At 38.0% G+C, this 27017-nt stretch overlaps 1 protein-coding gene across 3 annotated transcripts in view; it reads left to right on the top strand.

The window, feature by feature from the left end:
- The window catches only part of Sfxn2 (sideroflexin 2), a 123281-nt gene that overhangs the window by 78984 nt on the left and 17280 nt on the right, over positions 1-27017 (top strand). For all 3 annotated transcript variants that reach the window (XM_067156342.2, XM_067156341.2, XM_067156343.2), the window contains exon 8: positions 8995-9042. In XM_067156342.2, coding sequence (XP_067012443.1) covers positions 8995-9042 — 48 coding nt within the window. The remainder of the gene's footprint in view (positions 1-8994; positions 9043-27017) is intronic.

Here is a 27017-nt window from a genome sequence, read left to right as displayed (position 1 = left end):
CAAAAGAACTACATCGTTATTGAACTAGCCAAGGTGGTGGTGGTGATTATTGTTTTTAGAGGAAGTACAGCTAGGCAATCACCTTCTATTAACACTAATCGGGGGGTTCGAGCCCCACTGTCGGCAGCCCTGAAGATAGTTTTCCGTGGTTTCCCATTTTCACACCAGACAAATGCCGGGGCTGTACCTTAATTAAGGCCACAGCCGCGAGGGATCCGACAAAGGAAGACTCCACGAAGGGTGTGGAGGGAACTAGAATTTTCCATTCAGAATTGCTAGGCGGGCAATAATTTCATTGTATAGTTTTATCTCTCGTATGCAGTTATCAGACTGTGCCTTTTAAATGGGCTTCTGATAAGTTCACCTGCATACACCCCAGCGTCAGTGGGTAGGGTCTGACACATCCCACTCTGATGAGTCTAGTGTCAGTCCTAAGACGAAACGCTGGTTAATAGAGCAAACACCTGAAAAGCCCCACATCTGATCTGTTGGAAAAGAACACGTGTTGACCAAGAGAGGTCAAATACGATATATGAATGTGAGGAGCCCTTTACAAGTGGAAGCAATGCCAGGACCCAGCTAAGGGCCCCATAGTCGCCAAGCCACGCCCATGGGGCCCCTCTTGGTCTCCACTTATGTGGGTGTTCTACTGCCCCCACCCACAGGAGGAAACTATCCTAGGCTTTTGGTAGGGTAGATCGTGGGAGACTAATAATGAAAATGAGGGCTACTGAACTAGACAAAACAGTGGCTGAGTGGGAGGCTAAATTTCTTGATGATAGAATGCTGAGAATTAGCGTAGGTGAAGCATTATCTGATTTTGTAATCATTAAGGGGGTGGTTCTGCAAGGCACTGTTATAATATGAATAAAGAACTCGAGTTACAGAAAATGCTTTTTGCAGATAATGTTGAACTTAGAGGATTGTGAGCGACTGCAAATAAACCTTGAGATTGTTACGAGATAGAAGTCAGGTTGTAAGTTTCCTCCCAGTTTTAATTACTGTGTTGATGGGGTGAAAGCACCTCATGGCAATCACTGTAAGTACCTAGGTGTTCTTTGGGGTAATTACATTGCCGAGGTTTTAAATAAAGGCTACAGACATCTGCATATGGTTATGAGGGTATTTAGGGCTTATAGTAAGAGAGGGCCTACAAGTCTCCGGTAAGACCCCAGTTAAAGTATGGTTGCACTGTACGGGACTTGCGCCAGGATTACTTGATTTGAAAAGTGGGAAAGGTACAAAGGAAATGAGCACTACGTGTTGTGGATGATTTACGACAAAAGAGACTAGCTGCTCGACTAAGCTTGAGTGCAGTTTCCGTTCAACGGCGGTACAGTCCTGAATCGTGATGCAAAATCGTCTGTAACCACCTGCTGCAAATCCTTGTCCTTCAAGAGCCTTTTTGAGGACCGAAGGCGTGATAATCGCGCGGGGAGAGAATGGTTATGCGCCGGTACGCACTGATCATGTTGCTTGTTATCCGCAATGGATGAGGCTGGCCTCCCGGATCGACCGGCATTTTGTGTTGAAACGCGACCCGCACGGAACTTGATGCACCATTCCACAATGCTGGTTTTTGATACACGTACATAGTCTTCATTCTCTTATGGATGTCCTTTGGCAGCCAAGAACAGAATAAAAGCACATTGGTCCTGTTTGGACTCATTTGGTATTAATGTCGGCATATTGAACGTACACAACTCGGCACGACACGACTGCCACACCTACATGTCCGGGCTTATATACCCACATCGGAATCGCGGTACGTTGCATAACACTGCAGCAAGGCTCTCAATGGAAACTTTTTGATCACGCCTTATAGGAAAGATGAAGATAAAGTTGGAATTCAAAAGGACAGATTCATTCATAAGAAGATGAATTGGGGTTTGTGAAGGGAAATGTTGGATAAATTTCCAACTTCTTTGAAATCAGACAGCCCTGTTGTAGATCAATGATTGAAATTGACCTAGTTATCTAAAAGTTAATTTCAAGAACAAAATTATTGCTTCTTCTTGTTTTGTATAGGCCGACTAAGGACCATGATATTCAACTATTGTGTTTGGGATGCACGTTCTGTGGCTGTGTTGTCCAGAGGGTACATGTCTTCCTTCTTGGCAGTTTGTCCTGGAACCTCATTTCTCTAAGCATCCTCCTGAGAGATATCCGGTCTTTTAAGTCTCCTTCTGTTCCTCGCAGTTCTTTGCTTGCTTCCATCAGCCGTGAAGATTTTTCAGTAAACGAGAAGCTGGTTGGTCAGTCTGACATGATGCATCCTGCAGACAAGTCCGTAAAATGCTGGGCATCTCTTCCTGACCACATCCGTGGTTTTTCACAGTATTTGTAGAGTTCTTGTATTCATTCCCTTCCTTGACGGGTCCTAATATCTTCCTCAACATTTGTCTCTCCTGGATTTTGACCTTGTCTGTGTGTTCCTTCCTGTTGAATATTAGACATTCTGAAGCATATAAGGCTTCAGAGTGAATCACAGTCTGGTAGTACTTCATTTGAGTGTTACGGGAGAGACGATTTTTATTGTAGGTGTTCTTGGTAAGTTGATATTCCAGTTGTAGCTTATTAACTTGAGTTGATAATACTACTCTTTCAGAGAGATTAGGTTCTAGTCATTCTCACAGGTACTTAACCCCAATGCATCCGTAAGCGGACTGGTACGCGCTCGAGCGCCTGGGCCAGGACTCCGTAAGCGGACTGGTACGCCGGAGTGCAAGGTCGCATATTAGAGACGTTTGTGACATCTGTAGGCTTTTTCTGGAAACATTTCTACTGGAAATCTGTTCTTGGTGTCTCATAGTGTCCCCAGAGTGCTCTGGTATGCAACTTTGGCAAAGAGAATTGATTGAAATATCGATCGAGAAATCTGTATTCTGTTGTTGACAAGATGGCTGACTGAGAAGGAAGTTGCTTGCTCGCGCGAAATGCTCAGTAATAGCGAAATTCAAAGCATATTTGATGTTTTAGGCTCTGATTTCAGCAGTATTAGTGAGGAAGAAGTTATTAGTGATCCTGTGCATGAATGAAAACGAAATATATCACCAGAGATCTTTCGCGTAGTAATATCGTACGACATGGAATGCCGAATGAACTTTCTCCCGCCCCTCAAGATCCGATTGCGACTGCCGGATTTGAACCTACAATCTTGGTACCTGGATGTGAACACTTTACCACTGATCCTCAGACTTAATAATAATAATAAAAATAATAATAATACACCGAGAGAGACATACGGCTGTAAGTTCGTATTTGGGATATAGGTTCGAATCTCTTCATTCACTTACTCGTGATTTGTTTCCCATTAATTCCTTATTTCCACATCAGGCAAATGTTAGGCTCATGTCGTATTGGTTTTCTATTATTTCCTTATTTCAAATCAGGCAAATGTTAGGCTCGTGCCGTATAATTAAGGCCATAACACACACTAAAGAACTTCTGAGGTGAGATAAGGTAATGAAAAATTTATGATTTCAAATGGATTTTTTATGTGTAATATTTCTGTATTGTTCTGTTTTTGGTGTCATGAGCAATAGTGTGGAATTTCTCAATAATATACAACAGGTCCCGTGATAATACGCGCAGTCGATCACCCACTATACTGTTTTAACCGAAAGCTTGCAACACCCAGGTTGCATACTAAAAAGTTGGCGGATTCCTAGCAATGTCAGAGCAAAGGGCGGGTGGATGCATATGGGTTAAGCCTGTTGGCTTTCGTGATCGTTCCTTGCTCCAGATACAGTGTATAAGGAGATTTACTGATGTTTGAAATGTATTGTGTTTTCTCAAGAAAATGTGTAGCCATACCTTTGCTGCTTGTTGTCTGAGAACTATCAAGTTGTTTCACTGAAGTTTCTATTGAATTAGAAGTGCAATGTCATCGGCAAATGCAAGGCAATCAACATTCAGTTTATTGCGCTTGTGTCCCGGAGAGATACCGTATTGAATCCCCTGTCTAACTGACTCTTTTCGCGACTCTCTTATTACCTTTTCTAGTGCACAGTTAAAGAGGACGGGGGAGAGGCCGTCTCCCTGTCTTACCTCTGTCTTAATTTCAAAACTTTCTGAGAGGCTGGAAAAGGTGATCCAGTCCTAGTTCCTGTCGGGGAACAAAACTTGCTACAGCCTACTAAGCGGGGAGCTCACCCCTAGTGCACTGATCATTCTGTACCTTCTAGCAACGAAAGTAGAGCTCTGGTGCACCACCAGAGATCTTAAAAAATGCAGCAACGACCTTCCTCGGTCAGAATGGAGCGTTCTACCAGTGATCCACACACTTCCAGTTTGCTCAACCAGGCTCAGTGGCTGCTGTTGGTACATTTACTGATATGTAAAAAAAACTCATGCAGGACAAAATTCTCATACATTGGGAACTCCAAAAACCATCAAACTGGGTGCGTTGGCCGTGCAGTTATGGGCGCGCAGCTTTGAGCTTGCATCCGGGAGATAGTCGGTTCGAACCCCACTGTCGGCAGCCCTCAGGATGGTTTTCCGTGGTTTCCCATTTTCACACCAGGCAAATGCTGGGACTGTACCTTAATCAAGACCGTGGCCACTTCCTTCCCACTCCTAGCACTTTTCTATCCCATCATCGCCATAAGACCAATCTGTGTTGGTGTGACATAAAGCAAATTGTAAAAAACGTAGGGTGTCAATTTAGTAACATTATTTCAAACCATTGTGTTTTACCCACTGCAGTTATTAACTCCTTTCCTATACCTCTGCATGTTAGGCTTTCCCAAATTTTTGTTCTAGGAATACTCTTGTAAGCCCTTTCCAAGTCACTATAAGCCTTCTAAATATCAAATCAAATTTGTGTGTGTAAAACATTAATTGAATTTGCATGGCACCACCATACTTAATTTCTTTTAAATATCATATTATATTTAAATTCTGTTTTAGTTCATTTCTGTAAACTGGAGGCCTCGAAATTTTACTTTGGAGGAGAGATCAGCAAACCCTTCCAGATAAAACAGGTCTGAGACAGGGTGACAGCTTATCACCAACACTGTTTAACGTAGTTTTAGATAAGGTCATGAAAACACTGTGGAAAGATAATGACTCAGGTGCTATAATAGGTAGTAAAAATAAACACGTCAAACCCAAGTGTTTGGCCTTTGCTGATGATTTGGCACTCTTCGCTGAGATAGAACAGGAAGCAATAACACAGATAAATAAACTACGGGAGATAGCCAAGAAAACAGGTTTAAAATTCTCCTTCACAAAAACAGAGATGATGAGCATGGACAGAAATGATGTGAAGAGAACAATGAAGACAAAATATGGTGAAGTGAAGGTCACAAGTCAGTTTAAGTACCTGGGAGAGATTATCAGTAGCAACGGGATGGATAAAGAGGCCATGGAAAATAGGCGACTTAAGTTGGAAAGGCTTAAATACTGCCACCAAAGCCATTTACAACAAAAAGAATCTTTCCATTAATGCCAAACTAAGACATTATAATGCTGTGGTAAACCCAGTGATTCTGTATGGGGTGGAAACAGCAACACTAACGAACCTGGAAAAACAGCTAAAGATTGAAAGGAGAATATTAAGGAGGATTTACGGCCCAAGGGTGGTAGAGGGGAAACTAGAGATTACGATCAAATAAGGAGATATACAAAAGAACAGAAGACCTGGAAACAACATAAGGAAAAGATGGCTTCACAGCCAGTCAGAATGGATCCAGCAAGGTTAAATAAACAAATTTTTGATAAAATTTACTACTTGAAGAGCCAGGGGGGGATATGCCAGGCAGATGAAGGAAGAACTCAAGAGGTTAGGAATTGCAGATGAAGAATGTTGTGATAGAGACCAATTCAGGAAAAGACTTTCCAACATAAAAGTTCTTGTGCAAGAAAAGAAAGAGTGCAAAGTGGGAAGATGGACTGAAGAGAGAAGAGTGCAACATTCTGAAAGAATGAAGGCACCATGGAGAAAGAGGAAGGAAGAAGGGATGATAAGAAGGAAGTGAAGTGGTATTGGCATGGTCCTAAGGTTAGCCACTTTGCAAGAAATAAAATAAAAAATAACTGGAGACCAATCACTTATGTTCAGTCCTTTGTTATGTCATCGAGAAAGTCTTTGATGCAAGTTTAAGGAATTGTATCCAGTTTAGCGAACATCAAAGGGGATTCTTCAAATTGCCTGGCACCATCATAAACACCTCTTTACTCAGATTTGTGTTAAATTCAGCAAAACACAATAAACAAGATACAACTCTGATCTTTCTAGACATAAACAAGGCTTTTGACTGTGTGGGTCATTCACACTGAAGGAAAACTTAGCTACGTCTTCTGCACCAAATAAGCTGAGGAGTATAATTTGCAAGCTTCAGGAGAATAATACAACTCAAATCCAGGCCAATTTCAAGAAAACTAAGCTCATTAATTTATGTAGTGGTGTAATGCAAGGATCTCCATTGTCACCAGCTTTATAAAATCTTGCTACAGACCATATTTTTTGAAACATCAGTGGTTATTCTCTCACAAATGGAATTCAAGCTCTAATTATATTAGGCTTTGCAGATGACACAACACCAGTATGGATTCAGAAGAGGTAGGTCCACATTTGACCCAATATTTACATTGCGTCACATGATAGAAAAGTATTGAGAGTATGGAAAGGACATGGTAGTAATGTTTATAGATATTGAAAAGGTGACCGTGTCCCAAGGAATTTGGTATGGAAAACATGGACAGAATCACAGATTGGGAATGAAACAATGCAGATGGTAATAGCATTGTATCAAAATTGCAAAAGCTGTGTTAGAACCAAAGTGGGTCAAACTGAATGGTTCAGAGTTGAGACAGGCTTAAGACAGAGAAGTGTATTGTCTCCCTTACTCTTCATTATCATCATGGATAGAATTCCAAACAATAGCAAGGAGAAGATGAAGGGCAAGCAAGTAAAGTCTTTGCTCTTTGTAGTTTGGGGAGATAATGAAGAGGAAGTACAGACACAAGTTGATTTATGGAATGTGGAGATAAGAAATTTTGGAATGAAGATTAGTACTGCAAAAAGCAAGCCTTTGATCATGATGAGAAGTAACAGAAAATCCAGGGGATTGATAAAAATAGGAAACAAACCTCTTGAAGTAGTGAAAAATTTTTAATATTTGGGCAGCATGATGTAACAAGATGGAAATTTGGATGGAGAAATTGATTTAAGAATACAGCAGTCTGCAAGTTTCTACCAGTGTGTGAGAGACGTTGTATGGAACAAAGATGTGCCAATGAAGTACAAGAAGGTTTTATACTCATCCTATTATAAACCTATACTGACCTATGCTTCAGCAGCCTGGACGTTAACTACGCGGGAACCAAAGTAAGATACAAGCAACTAAAATGAGGTCCTTGAGGAGCATACAGGTTAAAGACAAGACGAGATAGAATACAAAATGAGGAAATAAGGAGAAGCATAGGAGTGTAAACTTCAAGAAGAGATTGATATAGCAAAGCTAAAATGGTTTGTACACATGATGAGAATGCCAGGAGAGAGAATACCAAGGAGAACATTCACGGATACAGAGACTGCAAAGGGGCCTAGGGGACGGCCTAGAATGAGATGGAGTAGCTCTATTGTGGACTGTATTGCAAATAGAGAAGTCGATAGCAATAAAGTACTAGAAGAGGAGTGATGGAAAGATTGAGTAAGGTGGAGGGATTTAGTACACTACGTTACCCAGAGAGAATCTAGCAAAAGGAATGGATGATGATGATGATGAAGATGATGAAGATGACACAGTCATTTTAGGAAAAAACTGAGACCCAGCAATAGAACTAACTAAACTAGCTTTACAAGGATTTCTTGAACTCAGTCTAAAAGTAAACTCAGAAAAATCTTAAGCTATTAATATCAGTAAAGAAGAAATAAATGAAGGGTTCATTACAGTCATAGAAGGCATGGAGATTAAATGTTTTTTGTGGGCAAATTATGCAGGCATGATGTTATTCTATTCCAAGAAAACAATGGCCCCCCTTCAGCAGAAATTCACATTATCATCTTGTCCCTGGCTTCATCCGGATCACAAATTTTCAGTTCTAAATTATTTTGTTTGCCCTACATTGACTTACCACTTTGTATGCATTCTTGCAGGAAAAATACCATAGCAGTTCTTGGAAGGTGGTGATAAACTTGTTAAAGACCCTTTCTATTGACACTCTAGATTCTGTGTTAATCTGCTGCAACATTCTGAAACAGGAGGGGAACCATTATAATGAAGCCACTAGAAATCTAAACAAGGAAATTAACAGGTGCTTAATGTAAATGTAAGGATATTTAAAAACGGTAATGGCGAGGAGGACACCAGGAGATTCAGAAATTCAACAAATGGTGCAAGCTGAGAAGCACTCGGTTGGAAAACATGGTGGCACAGAGTAGAAAGATGTGCTGGTAACTGCTGCAGAAGATGCAGTGAGACTGACAAAACACCAGATATCACATCAGTCACTCTGTGAGAAAGGATTTCATAAGTGTGTGAGGAAGTCCATGGCTTTCAATCACCATTTTAATGGGGAAAAAGAAGAATATATATTAGACCCCACAATAAGATTTGAAACACACTCTGACCAACCAGATGAAGTAGTCCATCTACCTGCCTTCAGTGAAAAATAAATATAAGCTGGACGATGTAGAAGTGAGATGACTTTTTATTTACTTTTTTTAACAAAAGTGCTGTAGAATACTCTGTCTCAGGCAGCCTCCATGTGGGGAGGGTTGAAAATAAAAATAAACCTACAATGAGAAAAGTCACGTTTTGCTTGGAATGATTGAGTTTTCTTGATGTCATTAGTGTATTTTAGAAATGAAAAGAGAAAAACCTATTTATTTGTGTCAACTTCTCTGTTAATAATTTGAAGTTAACAGCACATCTCTCTGTATCTGAAAATTATCTCTATATCATATTTTCCATCTATTTGTATGTTCCTGATAAGGCCTTTATTAAGAAGCCCTTTGTGCACTTACTGTTTTCCATCTCATTTCAGCCTGGTGTTCATGGTGCCAATTGCCTGTGGACTCTTTCCTCAGCGGTGGTAAGTATTAAATGTTAGGAACAATAAATACACCAGCTGAGATATCCTTCATTCTTGTGCTTCACGTACACCAGACTCTTGTTAACTCATTGGGCCCGAGCCACAGAACCGTTCCGTCCTTCGTCTCGGTGGACCAAACGCTGGACCACGGAACTGTTCCGTTGTCTCATTTTACTACATAATTCTACTTTTCCTCAAGAGATGGCAGAGTGAGTTGCATTTGTGATTTGTGTAGGGACTCTTTCTTTGCAATGTTATATGTTCTTTGGTAATATATATAAATAGTGTGCTTGGTAATATTAGTTTGAAGTAGGCTATCTCTACCTTTGAGATTCGCTTGTAAACAAGATGGCTGCCAGTATAGAACATATTTACAGATATATAACCCCTTTTAGGAAGTAAAGATGATTAGGAATGTAATTTTTTCAGTGAAATTAGCAGTAATATTAGTACTAGTGTGAGCAATGCTCCTGAATAACAAATAGATGTGGAAATCGAAGAGAAAGTGCAAAGAGAAAACTGGGTTACAGCTCAGCAGGCGGACTGAGTAGGCCTACGGTCCCGTGATGCTAATAAAATAAAGTGTTTTACTGTATTCCTTGTTCCACAGTTTGTGGTATGGAAACCTTTTGTGTTCATGTATATTTAAATCTTTAATGGTCTTGTAAGTAAGAAATTTCTTATGATATGAAGCGACACTATATTTCCTCCAAAATAATCCCAGCGCCAATGCAGTTTCAATCCAACAAATATGCAGGGCTCAATGGGTTAATGATCTGCCTCTAGTCGTAAAGCAAAGTCAAAGCAAAGTCATCTCTGTACAGGCCATGAAGGCCCTCGGAGGGGTGGAAGGTGAAGGCTTCTACTATCCGTAACCTCGGCACTTGATGGGGTAGAGCGCTTGGCTGCCTTTGCCCCCAGGAAGTAATCTGGTACTCATTTTTGGTGTAGGCTTAGTGAAGTGGAAATCTCACTTCTTAAGTTTTACGACTTCGTGACAGGGATTCGAACCCACGTCCTTTCGGGTGAACCGAGCATGCCTTTACCGCCTCACCCTTGCCTCATGTTACATACGCTGAAATTGCTTCCTGTGCTCTTCAGATCAACAATGTTGAATGATTTTATTTGAAATTGTGGTTTCATTTAATAGCATAGTGTTGTGGCTTCAGAAAGAAAGCACATTGTGTATAGAATCAGTTAAATACATTATCGACTTGCACTTCTTGCCTTCCTCCCAGGTGAACGTAAAAACGATTCCACCGAGACCACGTTGAAAGCGTAGGGAGTGATCAGCATACTTCATGGGACAAAGCGGAGAACATTACCGTAATGAAGTGTGACTATCAAAGTGTATTTAAAGTTAAGAACTTCATTTTGGTCCGTATTGAATTTAGATTTACACTATAAATTGAGGATAGTTATGTCCACCTTTTCAATACAAAAACAATGTGAGGTCATAAACACATCACATATTTATTACCTTTCAAACATTGGGACCGGTTTCGGCATTATTTGTATGCCATCATCAGCCATAGGAAACTTAGTGACAAGGCCTAAGTACAATATTAACATAACTTACAACATAATTATATGTATATATAAAAATGAACATATTCTTACAGTGACTGTTAAAAATGTTTGGTGTACACCATAAAACCTTATATTAAAATTGGTAGCATATTTTATGCGATATATTATGACTTTATACAATTATTTGACTAAAGTTAAAGCTTATTGTCAGTTTTTCTAAATATTACCAAATGTTAAAAGAGCATCCAGATAACAATTTTCAATCTTTAAAAACTTTTATAACTCCTAGGCGTTAAAAATAATAGTACATTTGTTTGGTCAATAGTGCTAAATTGACATGCATTAAAATGAAATCGCCTACTGTCAGATGGGAAACAGTGACCTATTTGTACTAGGTATGGAGATAAGTTACATTATAAGTCTGTAGTAATTCTATAACTTGCGTTAATATAGTTTGGTTATTTAATAACAAGTCGAATAAAATGATAAATTCGGCTGATATTTTAAACTTTAAAATATTAATTGTCCATTGTAGAGGTCCCTTTTTCAGTGAAGATATATAGTGAGCAAAGCAGTTCCTCTTAGAATTGATTGCAGGTTCACTCTATTTTAGGTGGATTTTGGATTGAATAAATTTCTTATTTCGCAATGTAATGTCGTTAAGCAATGATCGTAATGCTCCGCCCCTCTTCTAATACTCGTAGTCAGCTTTCTGCCTTTCCGGTAGACAGTTCCTCATCGGCTTCATTCTCGACAACACAGTGCTTAGGGTGAGTTTCTACTTAAACGAAAATAATGCCTATTAAACTTAGTTATTCTTACGCTAATACATAGTATATATATTCTTTCTTCTTAGGTCCGTCTTGGATCGAGATATTTCTAGAACCTCAAAGACCTTGAATGTTATGGTCCAAGAAAATTTGGTTCACCAGTCCACTTCGACCAATGTCGATCTACATTTTATCAACATTAGCATAAATGACGGAATATTACCATACTCCTTACTCCCGGCTTTCTCTCACCCAAAGGTCCCTTTCGGTACGTATTCCAGCAATATTTAATACATTATCCATCAACAACAACCTAGATCTCTTCGTAACGTTTCCTTCCTTCTGTCAGGATATTTATCATATAACTTAATTTTCCTTCTTGTTCTTTCCCGTTCTGCTCCTGTATTTACTGTAAATGTATTTTTCTTTGTTAATAACGTTCTGGTATTACGGGATGGGACATGGAGGGGGAATAAGGAAGCTATATCTGGAGAACTAAACAGACCATTAACTGCTTTGTATAGCAGCTTTAGGTCGGCTACTTTCCTCCGAGCAGAAAGAGTCTTGAGGTTAAGTTTCCCAAGCACTTGGATAGTGCTTAGATTGCGACATGCAGCGACCCTGGCTCTGACGATAGCACAGAAAAAAGATTGTACACGGTCAAGGTGGCTGAGGTTTGAAGAAGCAGAAATGGAGCCAGAACATATCCACATAGCAAGCCCAGTAGCAGATATTACTGAATACGGGTTTGTTTAAGATCTTTGTGTATTCTAAATTATCTAAATAAATGTCTACCAATATCCCTGAGGCTGGCGATCCCTTGGCCAAACCATTCTGTTGGTAAATGACATCATTAAAACTGAAGAAGTTATTATTTAGAACCAATTTCAGAATGGACGTAAATTCCTGAATTTCTTATATGAATAATTTACTATAGTTTCTTAAATTATTGTATATTATATCTATGGTTTCTTTCATAGGGATACTTGGATACATGTTTTTAATGTCAAAAGAGTGGATTGTATGGTTAGGTTGAACTTCAACATTTTCAACAAATTTTATTGTGGTAATGGGTTTGTTGGTTAGAAACTTGTAATTTTTCTTTAAAACTGTTGTATGTACTGTGAGGTTTTATATAAAGGGCTCAGTCTATAATTAATGATAGGTCTCATGGGACGTCAGCTTTGTGGATCATGGGGAGTCCTGGGTTCATATTGATTAGTTCAGTGGTTTCTTTCTCATTTAAGAGGAACGTTAGACCTTTAAGCAATTGTTTTAAGTTCTTTTGAATTTTAGTTGTAGGATCTTTTATTCATAATGGTTAAATTTTGTCTGTAAAAAAGGTTTGTTTTATTAATGTATTCCTCTTTATTCATGATGACGGTTACGTTATGTTTATTATATTCTATTAGCTTCATTTCCGTATTGATTAGTATCACAGTATAAAGATAATTTAAAAGTCACCACCTTATCAATACACAGATTTATTTACTTCAAAATTGGTAAATTAGGTCAAGACCGGTTTCGACCCCTAAGGGATCATCTTCAGTTGACATACATATAAAAAAGATATATACAAAAACATCACATGTAAAATATTAATCTTTTAGTTAATTCAATTGAGTCAAAAAAAATTTTTGTGTTTAGAATGTTGGTGGGTACATTTTAGTTTGAAAACATGTGTGTGAGATTTATAGGCTCACTATGTCCAAATTATTGCATATACAGGTCCTATTCCCCCCTACATACAGCGTCAAAACTATTACATTCAATACAACCCATCTATTTGATGAAAACACTGGCAAATTGCTTACTGAAATGGCAAAGTGTGTACATTTCTAGTTCAAAAGCACATGCTGTTTGTTACATGCTGTCATATTACAAATACTGGTATATAGTACATTATTCAAATAGTCATGAAGAATCGAAATTAACAAGGTTATTCTATGTTTCTTCCATTTGACTGAACCATAAAAAGTGAAATTTCATAACTTATATATAAGAATGTAACTAGACTAATGACATTTCAAAAAAGCAGATATACAGTGACATACCTCAAACAACAGTATTTTTTGAAGACCATACAATAGTCTCACTATTATCAATGTGCACAAATGCAAGAATAATTTTATTCTATACTTTGTAATATAAATTGTAATATGACAGCATGTAACAAACAGCATGTGCTTTTGAACTAGAAATGTACACTCTTTGCCATTTCAGTAAGCAATTTGCCAGTGTTTTCATCAAATAGATGGGTTGTATTGAATGTAATAGTTTTGACGCTGTATGTAGGGAGGAATAGGACCTGTATACGCAATAATTTGGACATAGTGAGCCTATAAATCTCACACACATGTTTTCAAACTAAAATGTACCCACCAACATTCTAAACACAAAATTTTTTTTTGGACTCAATTGAATTAACTAAAAGATTAATATTTTACATGTGATGTTTTTGTATATATCTTTTTTATATGTATGTCAACTGAAGATGATCCCTTAGGGGTCGAAACCGGTCTTGACCTAATTTACCAATTTTGAAGTAAATAAATCTGTGTATTGATAAGGTGGTGACTTTTAAATTATCTTTATACTACGTTATGTTTGTCGGCTTTCATTACAATTAACTTGTTTTCTTTAATTTTCTTTTTAAGCTTTGAAACTGAATTAATGACCTGATTTGTCTGAGAATTGGTATTATGTAGTTTAATAATATTGTTTAATTTCTTCCTAACTTTGAACCTAACCTCATCTTATTGATCAGTAGGAAGTTTGGTAATTGCTAATTCTTATTCTGTTACTATTGTAATGAAATCGTTAAGATGGGACACATTTGGCCAGTTGTGTTTTGGATTCCTACTCAACATTTTGGATTCTTCTTCATTCATCGTTACGTCAGTTAAGGTAATGATAGGTGGGTGGAAATTATATATGGTGTCGGTGTTGAATGTTGCACTTTTACACTACGTTTTCGATTGTGGTCTGTATTTTTCAGTCCATGCAATTTATTATCCAAAATTTGTTGCTTATGTTTCAGAATAATTTCTAGTTTTGCGTTGACCATTGTATGAAAGAAATCCCATTGGGGTTTGGGAAGGTTTTTAGCTACTTCTAAGTGAGTCTGATATAGCTTTTCATTAAGGTGTGTTTTCTTTTTGGTATACAAATTTTATTTTGTTATTGATCTATATTTTATTGGTTTTAAGTTGATAGTGATCAGTAATGAACCGTAGACATATTCACGTCCTAGGGCTAAGTGAAACCAAATGGAAAGGTTGCAACACAAGAATGTTAGAGGATGGATATAAATTATACTGGAGTGGTAATCCTGCAGTGGCAAGGAATGGAGTTGGTTTTATACTCCATAAAGAGATTGATAGTGTAATAGACATCTCATTCATCAATGAGAGATTAATCAAAGCTAAAATATGCTTAAATGGAGAAACTCAAACTCTGATCAAGTTTATGCTCCCCAGCATGATTGTAGTGACGACCAAAAAGCAAGCTTCCTAGAAAAACTAGAGGACATCATTGATGAAGAGAACATAATATTAGACTCAACACTTTCCTGGAAAAGCCATATTGATTATGTAATCAGCAAAATTACCCCTTTGATAGGAATAATGCACAGATTAAGATACAGTAATTTTTCTCATCAACAATTGAAGTGTATATATTATGCAATGATCCACCCACATCTAACATACGCAAGCTTTATTTGGGGAAGATGTAGGAAAGATTACATTAATAATTTGGAAATCCTACAAAAAAGAGCCATCAAAATCATGTATGGATTCCCCTTCCTCAAACCATCACATGAAGTTTTTTCAGAGTCAAATATTCTGCCATTCCATAAACAAATTGCATTTTCATCAGCAGTCTTTATGTATAAGCTAGACAGGAAATTAACCCATTCTACTGTTAACTTCTCCCATTTTAGTGAAATTCATGGATATGAAACTAGAGGATCATTAAGGATATATCCCTCTCATTCTAATTCAGTATAGTATGGAGTGAAAGGCATAGAATCATCAATGTTTAGGGAATATAATGTGTTGCCTCCTGTTATAAAGAACTGTAAATCGGTTATATGTTTTAAGAAAAAACTGAAGGAATATTACTCTTTTACAGATATCTTAATATAATCTCTATATAACTTGCTTTAATTAATACAATTATATATATATTGTCCATATTTAGTATATTACAGCCATGCAATATCTGAATATACTTCTGAAAAATTATGATCCTAACATGTAAAAAAAAAAAAGTACTTGTCACTTTACAGAAAAGCCATTGTATATGAAATGTAATTATTGTGTTGCCTTAAAAAAGTATGTACTGTATTGTCCCTATCACGAGGCTCATGGGACCTTTTGTCACCAATAAATAAATAAATAAATAAATAAATAAATAATAAATAATGATAACTGGGGATTTGGTCCATATGGATTTGGTAATAGAAATGAGGAGGGTGATCTTCTGCTTGATCTTTGTACACGAAACCAACTTCTGGTGAAGAATTCATGGTTTCAGAAATGGGATAGCCACAAGATAACGAGGTACAGCAGGGATGGTTAGTAGAGATCATTGACAGACCTTATCATCACAGATAGACCAAGTGGAGAAAAGGTGCGTGATGTAAAAGAGTAAGAGTAAGAGCCTTGATAGTGACCATAGACTCCTCATTGTAGACCTAAGAGTCACCAAACCTATTATTAAAGTAAACAAGAAGAAAAAAACCACGAATTACAGACTGGAAATTGAAAGATCTGGAAGTCAAACAGCAGTTTCAAGAGGAAATCAGAGCTAAAATACCAATAACAGACACAAAGAAAGGTAATGAAGAATGGAATGATTTTAAGGCTAGTCTGGTTGGTAGCGCAGATAAAATATGTGGAAGAACAAGCAGAAGAGTTAGAGAGAAAGGAACATCTTGCTGAAATGATAAAGTGAAAGAAGCCATAATGAAAAGGAATAAAGCCAAAAAAGCTCTTGATGTAGCTAAGTCTGACAGAAGAATCAACAGCGACTGAATAGACAACAATAAATTGGAATAGATGGCAAAAGAATATAGATACAAGAAGTTGGAAGTCAAGAGAATTGTATGGAAAGAAAAAGAGAAAAGTTGGAAAGAATTTACAACTAAACTGGAAGAAGACAGTAAAGAGAATATGAAAATTATATATGGAATCATAAAAACTAAAAGGTCAGATAAAGAAGCAATTACAGCTCTGGAGACAGCAGATGGGAATATAGTTCGCAATATGAAAGATATCAGGGATACCATGGGACAGTATTTTAACAAACTCCTAAATGGCCCTAAGGAGATCTCTGTTGAGGATGTAGGGCAGAAAACAATAGAGGAATATATCCCAATTACATGGACAGAAGTAGAGCAAGCTCTGTATAAGATGAGAAGTGGTAAGTCAGCAGGAGCTGATGAAGTTACAGCTGACATAATTAAAGCTGCTGGCCCACCAAGAATACATTGGCTTACTAATAAAAAGTCCTTATACAGTTGTTTAACACTTGTATAGTAATACAGTGAATAAACCCTGTATAAGCGTTTTATGTTTTTCTTACTAATAAACGTGGTATACGCATTGTATTACTGTACAGCACGTATACACTCGTTCCAAGGCGTATGAATCTCTTCCTGCTGTTCACTGGCGTTTTTTGCACGTTCCCTGCCTTTATGATTGCTTCTGCTGGTTATCTACAAGCAAAACTTTCCGGAAAGTCGCGCAGTAGCACGGCATATCGAAAAGGCAGTGGCAACACAAAGTGAAACATCTGGAAATTGGCTTATACTGATATCAACATTTCTTCAGCTTGCTTGTGTAATGAACGCCAAAAAATAAATGGAAAAGGTTAAGAAAGGATCAATAGCTCCTAACTGGGATAGTATAGAAAACGTAGGCAATTGTAATTGAATCGGCGAGTTGAAAAGTGTACACATTCCAAAATCCTTACTTTTCAGGAGAAAGGAAAACCTGTAAAACACGTTTTGTAGCTAAAAGAAAGGTTTGATCAAAAAAGTTTCTATTAGGCATTTACACATCATATTTCTGCGTATTCAAGTACAAAGTATGGAAATCATATTACGTACAGTTTTCAAGTTATACCATTTTTTGTTTCGAGGAATATGTCCCTTTTTATACTCAAATTTGAAAAAGATCTTTGTAGAGGCAGATAATATATAATACAGTAAACTCGCAATTTCAAAAGTCTATTAAGCAGTAACACATTACTACACAAACATAGGCCCAACCATAATTTCTTTTATAGTCATTCATTGTCATTTCGTCTCTTTAAAGTGTTTTACTTTACGAAGATGTCTAGCCTCCATAACCTCTGAATGGTGTACTGTATGTCTTCTATGTTTAAAATACCGTAAAGATCATCTACGTTATCGCCCATTCTTTCAATGTGTGTGTTCAATGTTATATGGATAAGTCGAATATTTCACCATGATTATATTACTGTAGACAATAAATACCATGAAAATAAACTGCTCACTCGTTTCTTTTTCCGCTACTCGCTGCTATACAACGCTTATACAAGGGTCCTGGTCTGTATAAGCAATTCAATGAATAACTATAAATATAACAGATGTATACACAGGAGGCTTATACGCGGTTTATTAGTAACGAATTTCACATAAACGGTGTATAAACCTTGTATAAATGTTGTACACTGTTTATTAGTAAGACGGTGGCTATATAGAGTTCTGAGAACAGTATGGAAGGATAATGAAATACATGAAGATTGGACAAATAGGATGATAGTTCCTATCTTTAAGAAAGGGAGTAGAAGGAAAAGTGAAAATTACAGAGGCATTACCCTCTTATCACATGGCCTTAAAATTATGGAGAAGATCATTGAAGCCAGAGTAAGGGATATACTAGAGCCTATCCTGGAAGAGGAACAGCATGGCTTTAGGGCTGGAAGAAGCGCAACAGATCTGATATTTGCTTTGGGGATGTTGGCAGAGAAACACTGGGAAAAAGGAAAAGACCTAATTATTGTGTTTATTGACCTTGAAAAGGCGTATGATAAGGTTCCTAGATCAACTATTTGGGAAAGTCTTAGAAAACTTGGTGTACCGGAGTACCTTATTAGGAAGATCCAAATGCTATATACTAATTGCAAAAGCTGTGTCAGTATTGGAGATGCGTCACTCTGAATGGTTCAAGACAACCAAAGGAGTACAACAGGGAAGTGCCTTATCACCTCTTCTATTCATAGCAGTTATGGATACCATTTTAAAGGAACTAAAAGGAAAAGGTAATAAAGATCTTCAGGCTGTGATGTTTGCAAATGATGTGGCAATATGGGATGAAACAGAGGAGGGAGTGCAAAATAATCTGAATGCATGGTGTAAGAAGTTTGATGATTATGGAATGAAATTGAACCCATCAAAAACAGTAGCATTGAAAATCAGCAGACAAAATGCAACATAAAAATACAGGACCACCAAGTTGAAGTAGTACACCAATTCAGATATTTAGGAAGTGTAATGGCTAGTAATAACAGAGCTGAGATAGAAATAACAAACAGAGTAACCAAAGGCTCTAACTTTTATAGTATGGGATGAGAAGGTCCCACAAAGAACAAGAGTGATCCTGTACAAGTCATATTTCATTCCCATCCTTACATATTCTCTGGAAACCTGCACACTAACATCAAAGGATTGTAGTAGGATTCAAGCCTGTGAAATGAAATTTCTTAAAACTGCCCTCCAAAAGACACGATTTGATCATGTGAAAAATGATGAGATCCAATCTAACCTAGGTCTAAATGAATCAATGGAGGAAAGACTTAGGTCATCTAGATTTAAATGGTTTTGGGCATTGTTAAACAAATGAATAGCACAAGGTTACCATGTGCTTATTTGGAAAAGAGAATAACAGGCAGAAGACCGGCTGGAAGACCAAGAAGAAGATGGATGGACCAACTAAGGGAAGACGTGGAGAGAAGAGGATGGAATTGGGAATCGGTCTTGGACAACGAAAAGTTTTTGAATAGGCAACTTTGGAAGACGCTCGTTTTCAAACACCCTGCCCGGCTCGCTGGAAGGGCAAACCATGATGATGATGATGATGAGTGATCATTTGTCAATACGGACCATAATGAAACTTGTAACTAATGAGATGAAGTGTGACCGTTGATTAACATAGAGTCAGTGATGAGCCAGTTAATGTTCCTATGACAATGTATTGACCTGTTCCGCAAGCTTCCATCTGGAGGGGAAATTCATGAAGTAGCGGAGTAAGGAAAACTGTGAAGTAGACCAGACTTGAACCATTGAAGAAGCAGATGACAGAGAGCATGATGCACTACTGGTGCCGAAGCTGCAGATACTTGCAGTTGAGTAACAAAGCATGCTGCCATCGTAGCATCAGGTGCAAATTGTGGGGTAGTGGAAGCTGCTGTTGATCTGTTCAAGAGCCCCTGTGGAGCTACATCTCTGTCAGTTGAAAATGAAAGTGGATTATGTCCTCTCACATGTGTATGTGAGCGTGTGGCATTGCCTCTGAATTATTAATGAGGTGGCAGTAACCATGATAAATGTAGTTTTACTGGATTGATATACATTTATGGTCACGTGAAAAGAATAAACCCTCACAGAACTCCTCGAACATACTTTGACCACAATGTTCCTGGGAAGAGACCAAGAGGAAGACCTCGTGATGTTTGGGAAGAACAGATAATGAAGGACCTTGAAATTAGAGATGTGAACTGGTGTCGCGTATAAGAGCAGCATCTGTGAAAGAACAAACTGGAGGAGGCTCATACACAACCGCACCCGGCTTGCTGGAGCGAAGAAATGATGATGATAATGATATACATTTATTTCTGCTGTTCTGAGATTTCTACTACAAGCTGTATACATCAACCATTAATAAACCACCCAGTGATGAACAACTAGCCCAGAATTATACACATGAAATAACACTCGAAGTAACCACTGCTGAGATCAAAAAACAACTAAGGAATAAAAAGTCCCCTGGAGAGGATAAAATAACGAATGAAAGGAAAATGTAGAGTAGAGGATAGGAAAAGACAAGTGGAGCAGGGTCATGGGAGGGAGAAAGGGGAGGAGGAAGTAGCTTCTGCAGCTATCAGGAAAGATAGGGCTGACCAGGAGAGGAGGGGATGAAAGGAGGTGGGTAGGGTTGAGGCTCTGTTCATGGGGAATTCCATCGTTAGACACGTGGGGAAAGTGTGTGGAGGAAAGGGAACCAAGGTAGAGTGTTATCCAGGAATTAGGTTGAGGCAGATGCTGAGAAAAGTAGAAGAGGAGGAGGAGGGGAAGGAGAAGGTGGTAGTTTTTCACGTTGGTACCAACAATGTAAGGCAAGCTAACATAAGTATCAACATAGTTGGGGATGTGTGGGATCTGGTAAATGCAGCACGGGTGAAGTTTAAGAAAGCGGAGATTGTTAACAGTGGAATACTGTGTAGGAGGGATACTGACTGGAGGGTGATTGGGGATTTAAATGAGACTATGGAGTGGGTATGTGGGAAACTGGGAGTGAAATATCTAGACCCTAATGGGTGGGTAGGAGATAGGGATCTGCGCTCAGGTGGCCTTCATTTAAACAGCAGTGGTACGTACACAATAAGTTAGGAAATTTGTATAGGAGGGTAATAGGGAGGTAGATTCAGGGAAACGGTGTTGTCTAGGGAGCGGTGATGAGGGTACAGAGATCTGGAAGTCAAGTAGAGATGACATAAAAATGTTAGTGTTGAACTGTAAGAGCATTGTAAAGAAAGGAATAGAATTAAGTAATTTAATAGATATATATTTACCAGATATTGTAATAGGAGTTGAATCATGGCTGAGAAATGATATAGTGGATGCAGAAATTTTCTCACGGAACTGGAGTATGTTACACATTATAATTCTCATGGAGTATGTATCGTATAAATAGGATAGAAATGGTGGGAGAGGGAGTATTCATTTTGGTGAAAGAAGAATTTGTAAGCTATAAAAAAGTTAAAGATGAGAAACATGAAATTCTAGGTGTAAGGCTCACTTCTAAAGATAATGGGCGACTTAATATCTTTGGAGTGTACAGACCGGGAAAGGGTAGTGCTGACACGGATTCAGAATTACTTGATAAGATACTCAGCTATATGGAAAGGAATGTGGTTGTAGCGGGACATTTTAATTTACCAAATATCAATTGGGAAGGAAATGCGAATGACAGGAAGCATGACCAACAAATGGTAAGTAAGCTAATATAGGAAGGACAGCTGATTCAGAAAGTGACGGAACCAACTAGAGGGGAAAATATCCTGGACCTGGTGTTGATAAAACCAGGTGAGCTCTATAGAGGAACCGAAGTAATAGATGGTATTAGTGATTACGAAGCTGTTTTTGTCGTGGTTAAAAATAAATGTGATAGAAAGGAAGGTCTTAAAAGTAGGATTATTAGGCAGTACCATACGGCTGATAAAGCAACATGAGGCAGTTTTTAAAAAGTAATTATGATCGGTGGAAAACGGTAAATAAGAACGTAAACAGACTCTGGGATGGGTTTAAAGAAATTGTTGAGGAGTGTGAAAACAGGTTTGTACCTTTAAAGGTGGTAAGGAATGATAAAGACCCACCTTATTATAATAGAGAAATAAGGAGACTAAGAAGGAGGTACAGATTGGTAAGAAATAGAGTTAGAAATGGCTGTGGAAGTAAGGAGAAATTGAAGGAACTTACTAGGAAATTGAATCTAGCAAAGAAGGCAGCTAAGGATAACATGATGGCAAGCATAATTGGCAGTCATACAAATTTTAGTGAAAATTGGAAGGGTATGTACAGGTACTTTAAGGCAGAAACAGGTTCCAAGATGGACAATCCAGGAATAATTAATGAACAAGGAGAGTGTGTATGTGAGGATCTTCAAAAGGCAGAAGTATTCACTCAGCAGTATGTAAAGATTGTTAGTTACAAGGAAAATGTCCAGATAGAGGAGGTGACTAATGCTAAAGAAGTATTAAAATTTACATATGATAACAATGATATTTACAGTAAGATACAAAAGTTGAAAATTAGAAAAGCAACTGGAATTGATAAGATTTCTGGGGATATACTAAAGACAATGGGTTGGGTTATAGTACCATATCTGAAGAACTTATTTGATTATTGTTTGCATGAAGGAGCTATACCAAATGAATGGAGTGTTGTTATAGTAGCCCCTGTGTATAAAGGAAGGGGTGATAGATATAAAGCTGAAAATTACAGGCCAGTAAGTTTGACATGCGTTGCATGTAAGCTTTGGGAAGGCATTCTTTCTGATTACATTAGACATGTTTACGAAATTAATAATTGGTTCGATAGAAGGCAATTCGGTTTTAGGAAAGGTTATTCCACTGAAGCTCAACTTGTAGGATTCTAGCAAGATATAGCAGATATTTTGGATTCTGGAGGTCAAATGGTCTGTATCGCGATTGACCTGTCTAAAGCATTTGATAGGGTGGATCATGGGAGACTACCAGCAAAAATGAGTGCAATTGGACTAGACAAAAGAGTGACTGAATGGGTTGCTATATTTCTAGAAAATAGATCTCGAATAAGTAGAGTAGGCAAAGCTTTATCTGACCCTGTAATAATCAAGAGGGGAATTCCTCAAGGCAATATTATATTTATGTTTTCTTATATATATTAATGATTTGAGTGAAGGAGTGGGATCAGAGGTAAGGCTTTTTGTGGATGATGTTATTCTCTATAGAATAATAAATAAGTTACAAGATTATGAGCAACTGCAAAATGACCTCAGTAATGTTGTGAGGAGGACAGTAGGCAATGGTATGTTGATAAACGGGGTTAAAAGTCAGGTTGTGAGTTTCACAATAGGAAAAGTCCTCTGAGTTTTAATTACTGCATTGATGGGGTGAAAGTTCCTTATGGGGATCATTGTAAGTATCTAGGTGTTAATATAAGGAAAGATCTTCACTGGAATAATCACATAAATGGGATTGTAAATAAAGGATACAGATCTCTGCACATGGTTATGAGGGTGTAAAAAGATGCCTGTTTATGTGATCCAGGATGTAATGTTAACTTGTGTTTGTAACATTCGCGCCAAACTTTCTAATCATGATATTGAAAATAACTTTTAACATCACAACATCTCATTCCAATTTTATATGACCAATAATTGTAAACGTTCTTAATTGTAATTATTTGTTTTAAGGTTATTCATTGTGCTGATGATGCCCATTAAGAAGGGCGAAATATGTTCACAACCTTTCTATCATTTATAAATATTTAACCACAAAATGTGGTATTGAAAGCATTGACTAGGTTAACATTAAATGAGTGGTATGTTCCGAGCTGTCAGCGGAGAAGTGGCGTGGAATGGCATTAGTAGACGAATAAGTTTGAGTGGTGTCTTTAAAAGTACGAAAGATCACAATATGAAGATAAAGTTGGAATTCAAGAGGACAAATTGGGGCAAATATTCTTTTATAGGAAGGGGAGTTAGGGATTGGAATAACTTACCAAGGAAGACGTTCAATAAGTTTCCAATGTCATTGAAATCATTTAAGAAAAAGCTAGGAAAACAACAGGTATGGAATCTGCCACCTGGGCGACTGCTCTAAATGCAGATCAGTATTGATTGATTGATTGATTGATTGATTGATTGATTGATTGATTGATTGATTGATATTAGGTGGAAGAGATCTGCTAGAAGCCTTGAGAATACTCCTCAACAAGTGTATTAACTCTGGAAGAATACCAGAAAATTGGAAAAATGCTGAAGTGGTACTTCTCTTCAAGAAAGGTGATAAGGAAAATTTAGAGAACTATCGTCCTGTGAGTTTGGTATCACACCTTTCCTTTACAAGCTCCTGACTAAAATTGTAATCAACTGCCTCACAAGAGAACTGGATTTTTATCAACCTGCCGAGCAAGGGGGATTTCGTAAAGGTTTCTCAACTGTTGAACACATCCAGACTAAGATGTACAATATTATAGGTTAGGATCCACCTTTCAATACTCCGTAATAAGATGGTAAAAAGTAGTTACAACCTGTTTAATGGGACCGGTTTCAACACATTTTAAGTGTCATCATCAGCCAATTTGCGAAGATCTTAAAACAACTAGCACATTGAATACAGGCAAAAAATTAACATTGTATCATAACGTAGCAATTCAGTAAATGTTCAAAACACAATAATCACAGTCAAGAGAGTAAACAGAACATCACTATCTTGCGCCGAAAACAAATATAGCTGAAGTTCATAAGCAGGTCAAATATTCGCTTATGTAAAGTCGTTGCTAGGCAGGTCTTGTAGGCATTTGTTTCTCCGGCCGAAGAGCAAAAGGTGACGTGAATGAAGTCCTAGGAAAACAGTGTAGGATTTAATTTCGTCAAATTTCAAAGTGGATATATAGGTTTTATAAAATAATTTAAAACGTTAAAAAAGAATAAAGCCAAATAAAAAATATATTTAAAAAAATAGGAAGAAATAATGAAAGAAATACGAGGTTCAACTCGAAACAACTTGCCGTAGTAATTGATAAAGAAATGATAAATAGAGAAAGGGGGGGACGTTAATTAGAGGGTGGTGATGGTGGTGGTGGTGGTGGTGGTGGTGGTGGTGGTGGTGGTGGTGGTGGTGGTGGTGGTTATTGTTATTAGAGGAAATACAATTGGGCAACAATCCTTAATATAATACTAATTCGAAGAAAAAAGAAAAAGAACCGACACTTCGAAAAATGAAGATATCGGTTAAAGGAAGACAAGGGCCACGAAGGGCGTGAAAATGAAAGACTCCCTAGCCCTCGCAAACCTAATAGCATCGGGGTCGGAAAAGAACAAGAATTGACCAAGAGAGGTCGGACAGGATAGATGAAAGTGAGGAGCCTGGCACAAGTAAGTGGAAGCAATGCCAGGACTCAGCTAAGGGCCCCGTGGTCGCCAACCCACGCTCTGAAGTTCAGAGCCCCTGGGGGATGGAGGATGGGAAGGAAAGAAAAAATGGAAGGGATCCGATACTTCGAAAAATGAAGATATCAGCCAAAGGAAGACAAGGGCCACGAAGGGCGTGAAAATGAAAGACTCCCTAGCCCTCGGAAAACTAATAGCGTCGGGGTCGGAAAGGAACAAGAGTTGACCAAGGGAGGTCGGACAGGATAGATGAAAGTGAGGAGCCTGGCACAAGTAAGTGGAAGCAATGCCAGGACTCAGCTAAGGGCCCCCGTGGTCGTCAACCTACGTTCCGAAGTTCAGAGCCCCTGGGGGATGGAGGGTGGGAAGGAAAGAAAAAATGGAAGGGATCCGATACTTCGAAAAATGAAGATATCAGCCAAAAGAAGACAAGGGCCAACGAAGGGCGTGAAAATGAAAGACTCCCTAGCCCTTCGGAAACCTAAAAGCATCGGGGTCGGAAAGGAACAAGAGTTGACCAAGGGAGGTCGGACAGGATAGATGAAAGTGAGGAGCCTGGCACAAGTAAGTGGAAGCAATGCCAGGACTCGGCTAAGGGCCCCGTGGTCGCCAACCCACGCTCCGAAGTTCAGAGCCCCTTGGGTGAGAAGGGGGAGAACTGAGGAGGATCAAGGGGGGTGTTGCGGAAGGGGGAAGTGGCATGAGAGGGTATTGTGTAAATTGTGAAAGATTGATTCCTTATTTGTTGACTTCAGGTTATTTAAAAAGGAGATGAGAAAATCGAAAAGGGGATTGGGTTTCTCAGAAATATCATTCAGATTAAGATTTGGATTGAAAAACTGGTCAAGGTGTATAAAACAGTTTTCGGTGATGTCTAGGAGAGGGCCTTTATTTAGAGTGCTGAGAATTTCAATATCCTGGTTTATTGTAGTGAAAGCATGTTTTGTGTCATGTATGTGTTGTCCCACTGCCGAAAATCTGTTGTGCTTTATTGCATTAACGTGTTCAAAGTACCTAATTTTGAAGTTGCGACCAGTTTGACCTATGTAAGAAGAATTACAGTTGTGGCACTTAAAACGGTATACGCCTGATTTAGAAAAGACACTTGTTCTATTTAAGGAGTGGGAATTATGTAATAATTCAAGGTTTCTATTATTAGTTCGAAAAGAAATCATAGTATTATGTTTTTTGAAGACATTAGCTATACTATAGGTGTTTGCATTGAATGTGAATGTGGTGTAAGCAGCTGGTTTGGGAATATCTTTTAAGAGTGTTGTGTTAGGGCGGTGTCTAAATTTGTTAATGATTTGTTCAATAAAATAAGAATTATAACCGTTAAATTTGGCAATAGAGCGGATGATGTTTAGTTCTTTATTTAAGTTATCCTTTGATAGCGGAATTTTGAAGGCGCGGTTAACCATACTGTTGTATGAAGCACGTTTATGTGACTGTGGGTGAAAAGAGTCTTGTTTTATGGTATTAGCTGTATGTGTGGGTTTTCTGTAAATCATATATGATAATGAGGAAGGTAATCTGTTTATTGTTATGTCTAGAAAATTAATAGATTTGTTTGATTCTGTTTCAAGAGTGAATTTAATATGTGGATCAATTTTATTGAGGCTATTAAGAGTAGAAGCTGCATTGAAAACTCTATCATCCAGTATAACAAATGTGTCATCCACATATCTAGCCCAAAATAATACATGTTTAAAGTCGTCATTGTTATCAATGAAATTGTGTTCTAAAAAGTCTAGGTATATTTCTGCAA

The sequence above is a fragment of the Anabrus simplex genome, chromosome 12 (assembly GCF_040414725.1).
Source record: "Anabrus simplex isolate iqAnaSimp1 chromosome 12, ASM4041472v1, whole genome shotgun sequence".
Classification (NCBI taxonomy): Eukaryota; Metazoa; Arthropoda; class Insecta; order Orthoptera; family Tettigoniidae; genus Anabrus; species Anabrus simplex.
Note: the sequence above shows the minus strand (reverse complement) of the source record. Positions and strands in the feature narration are given on the sequence as shown.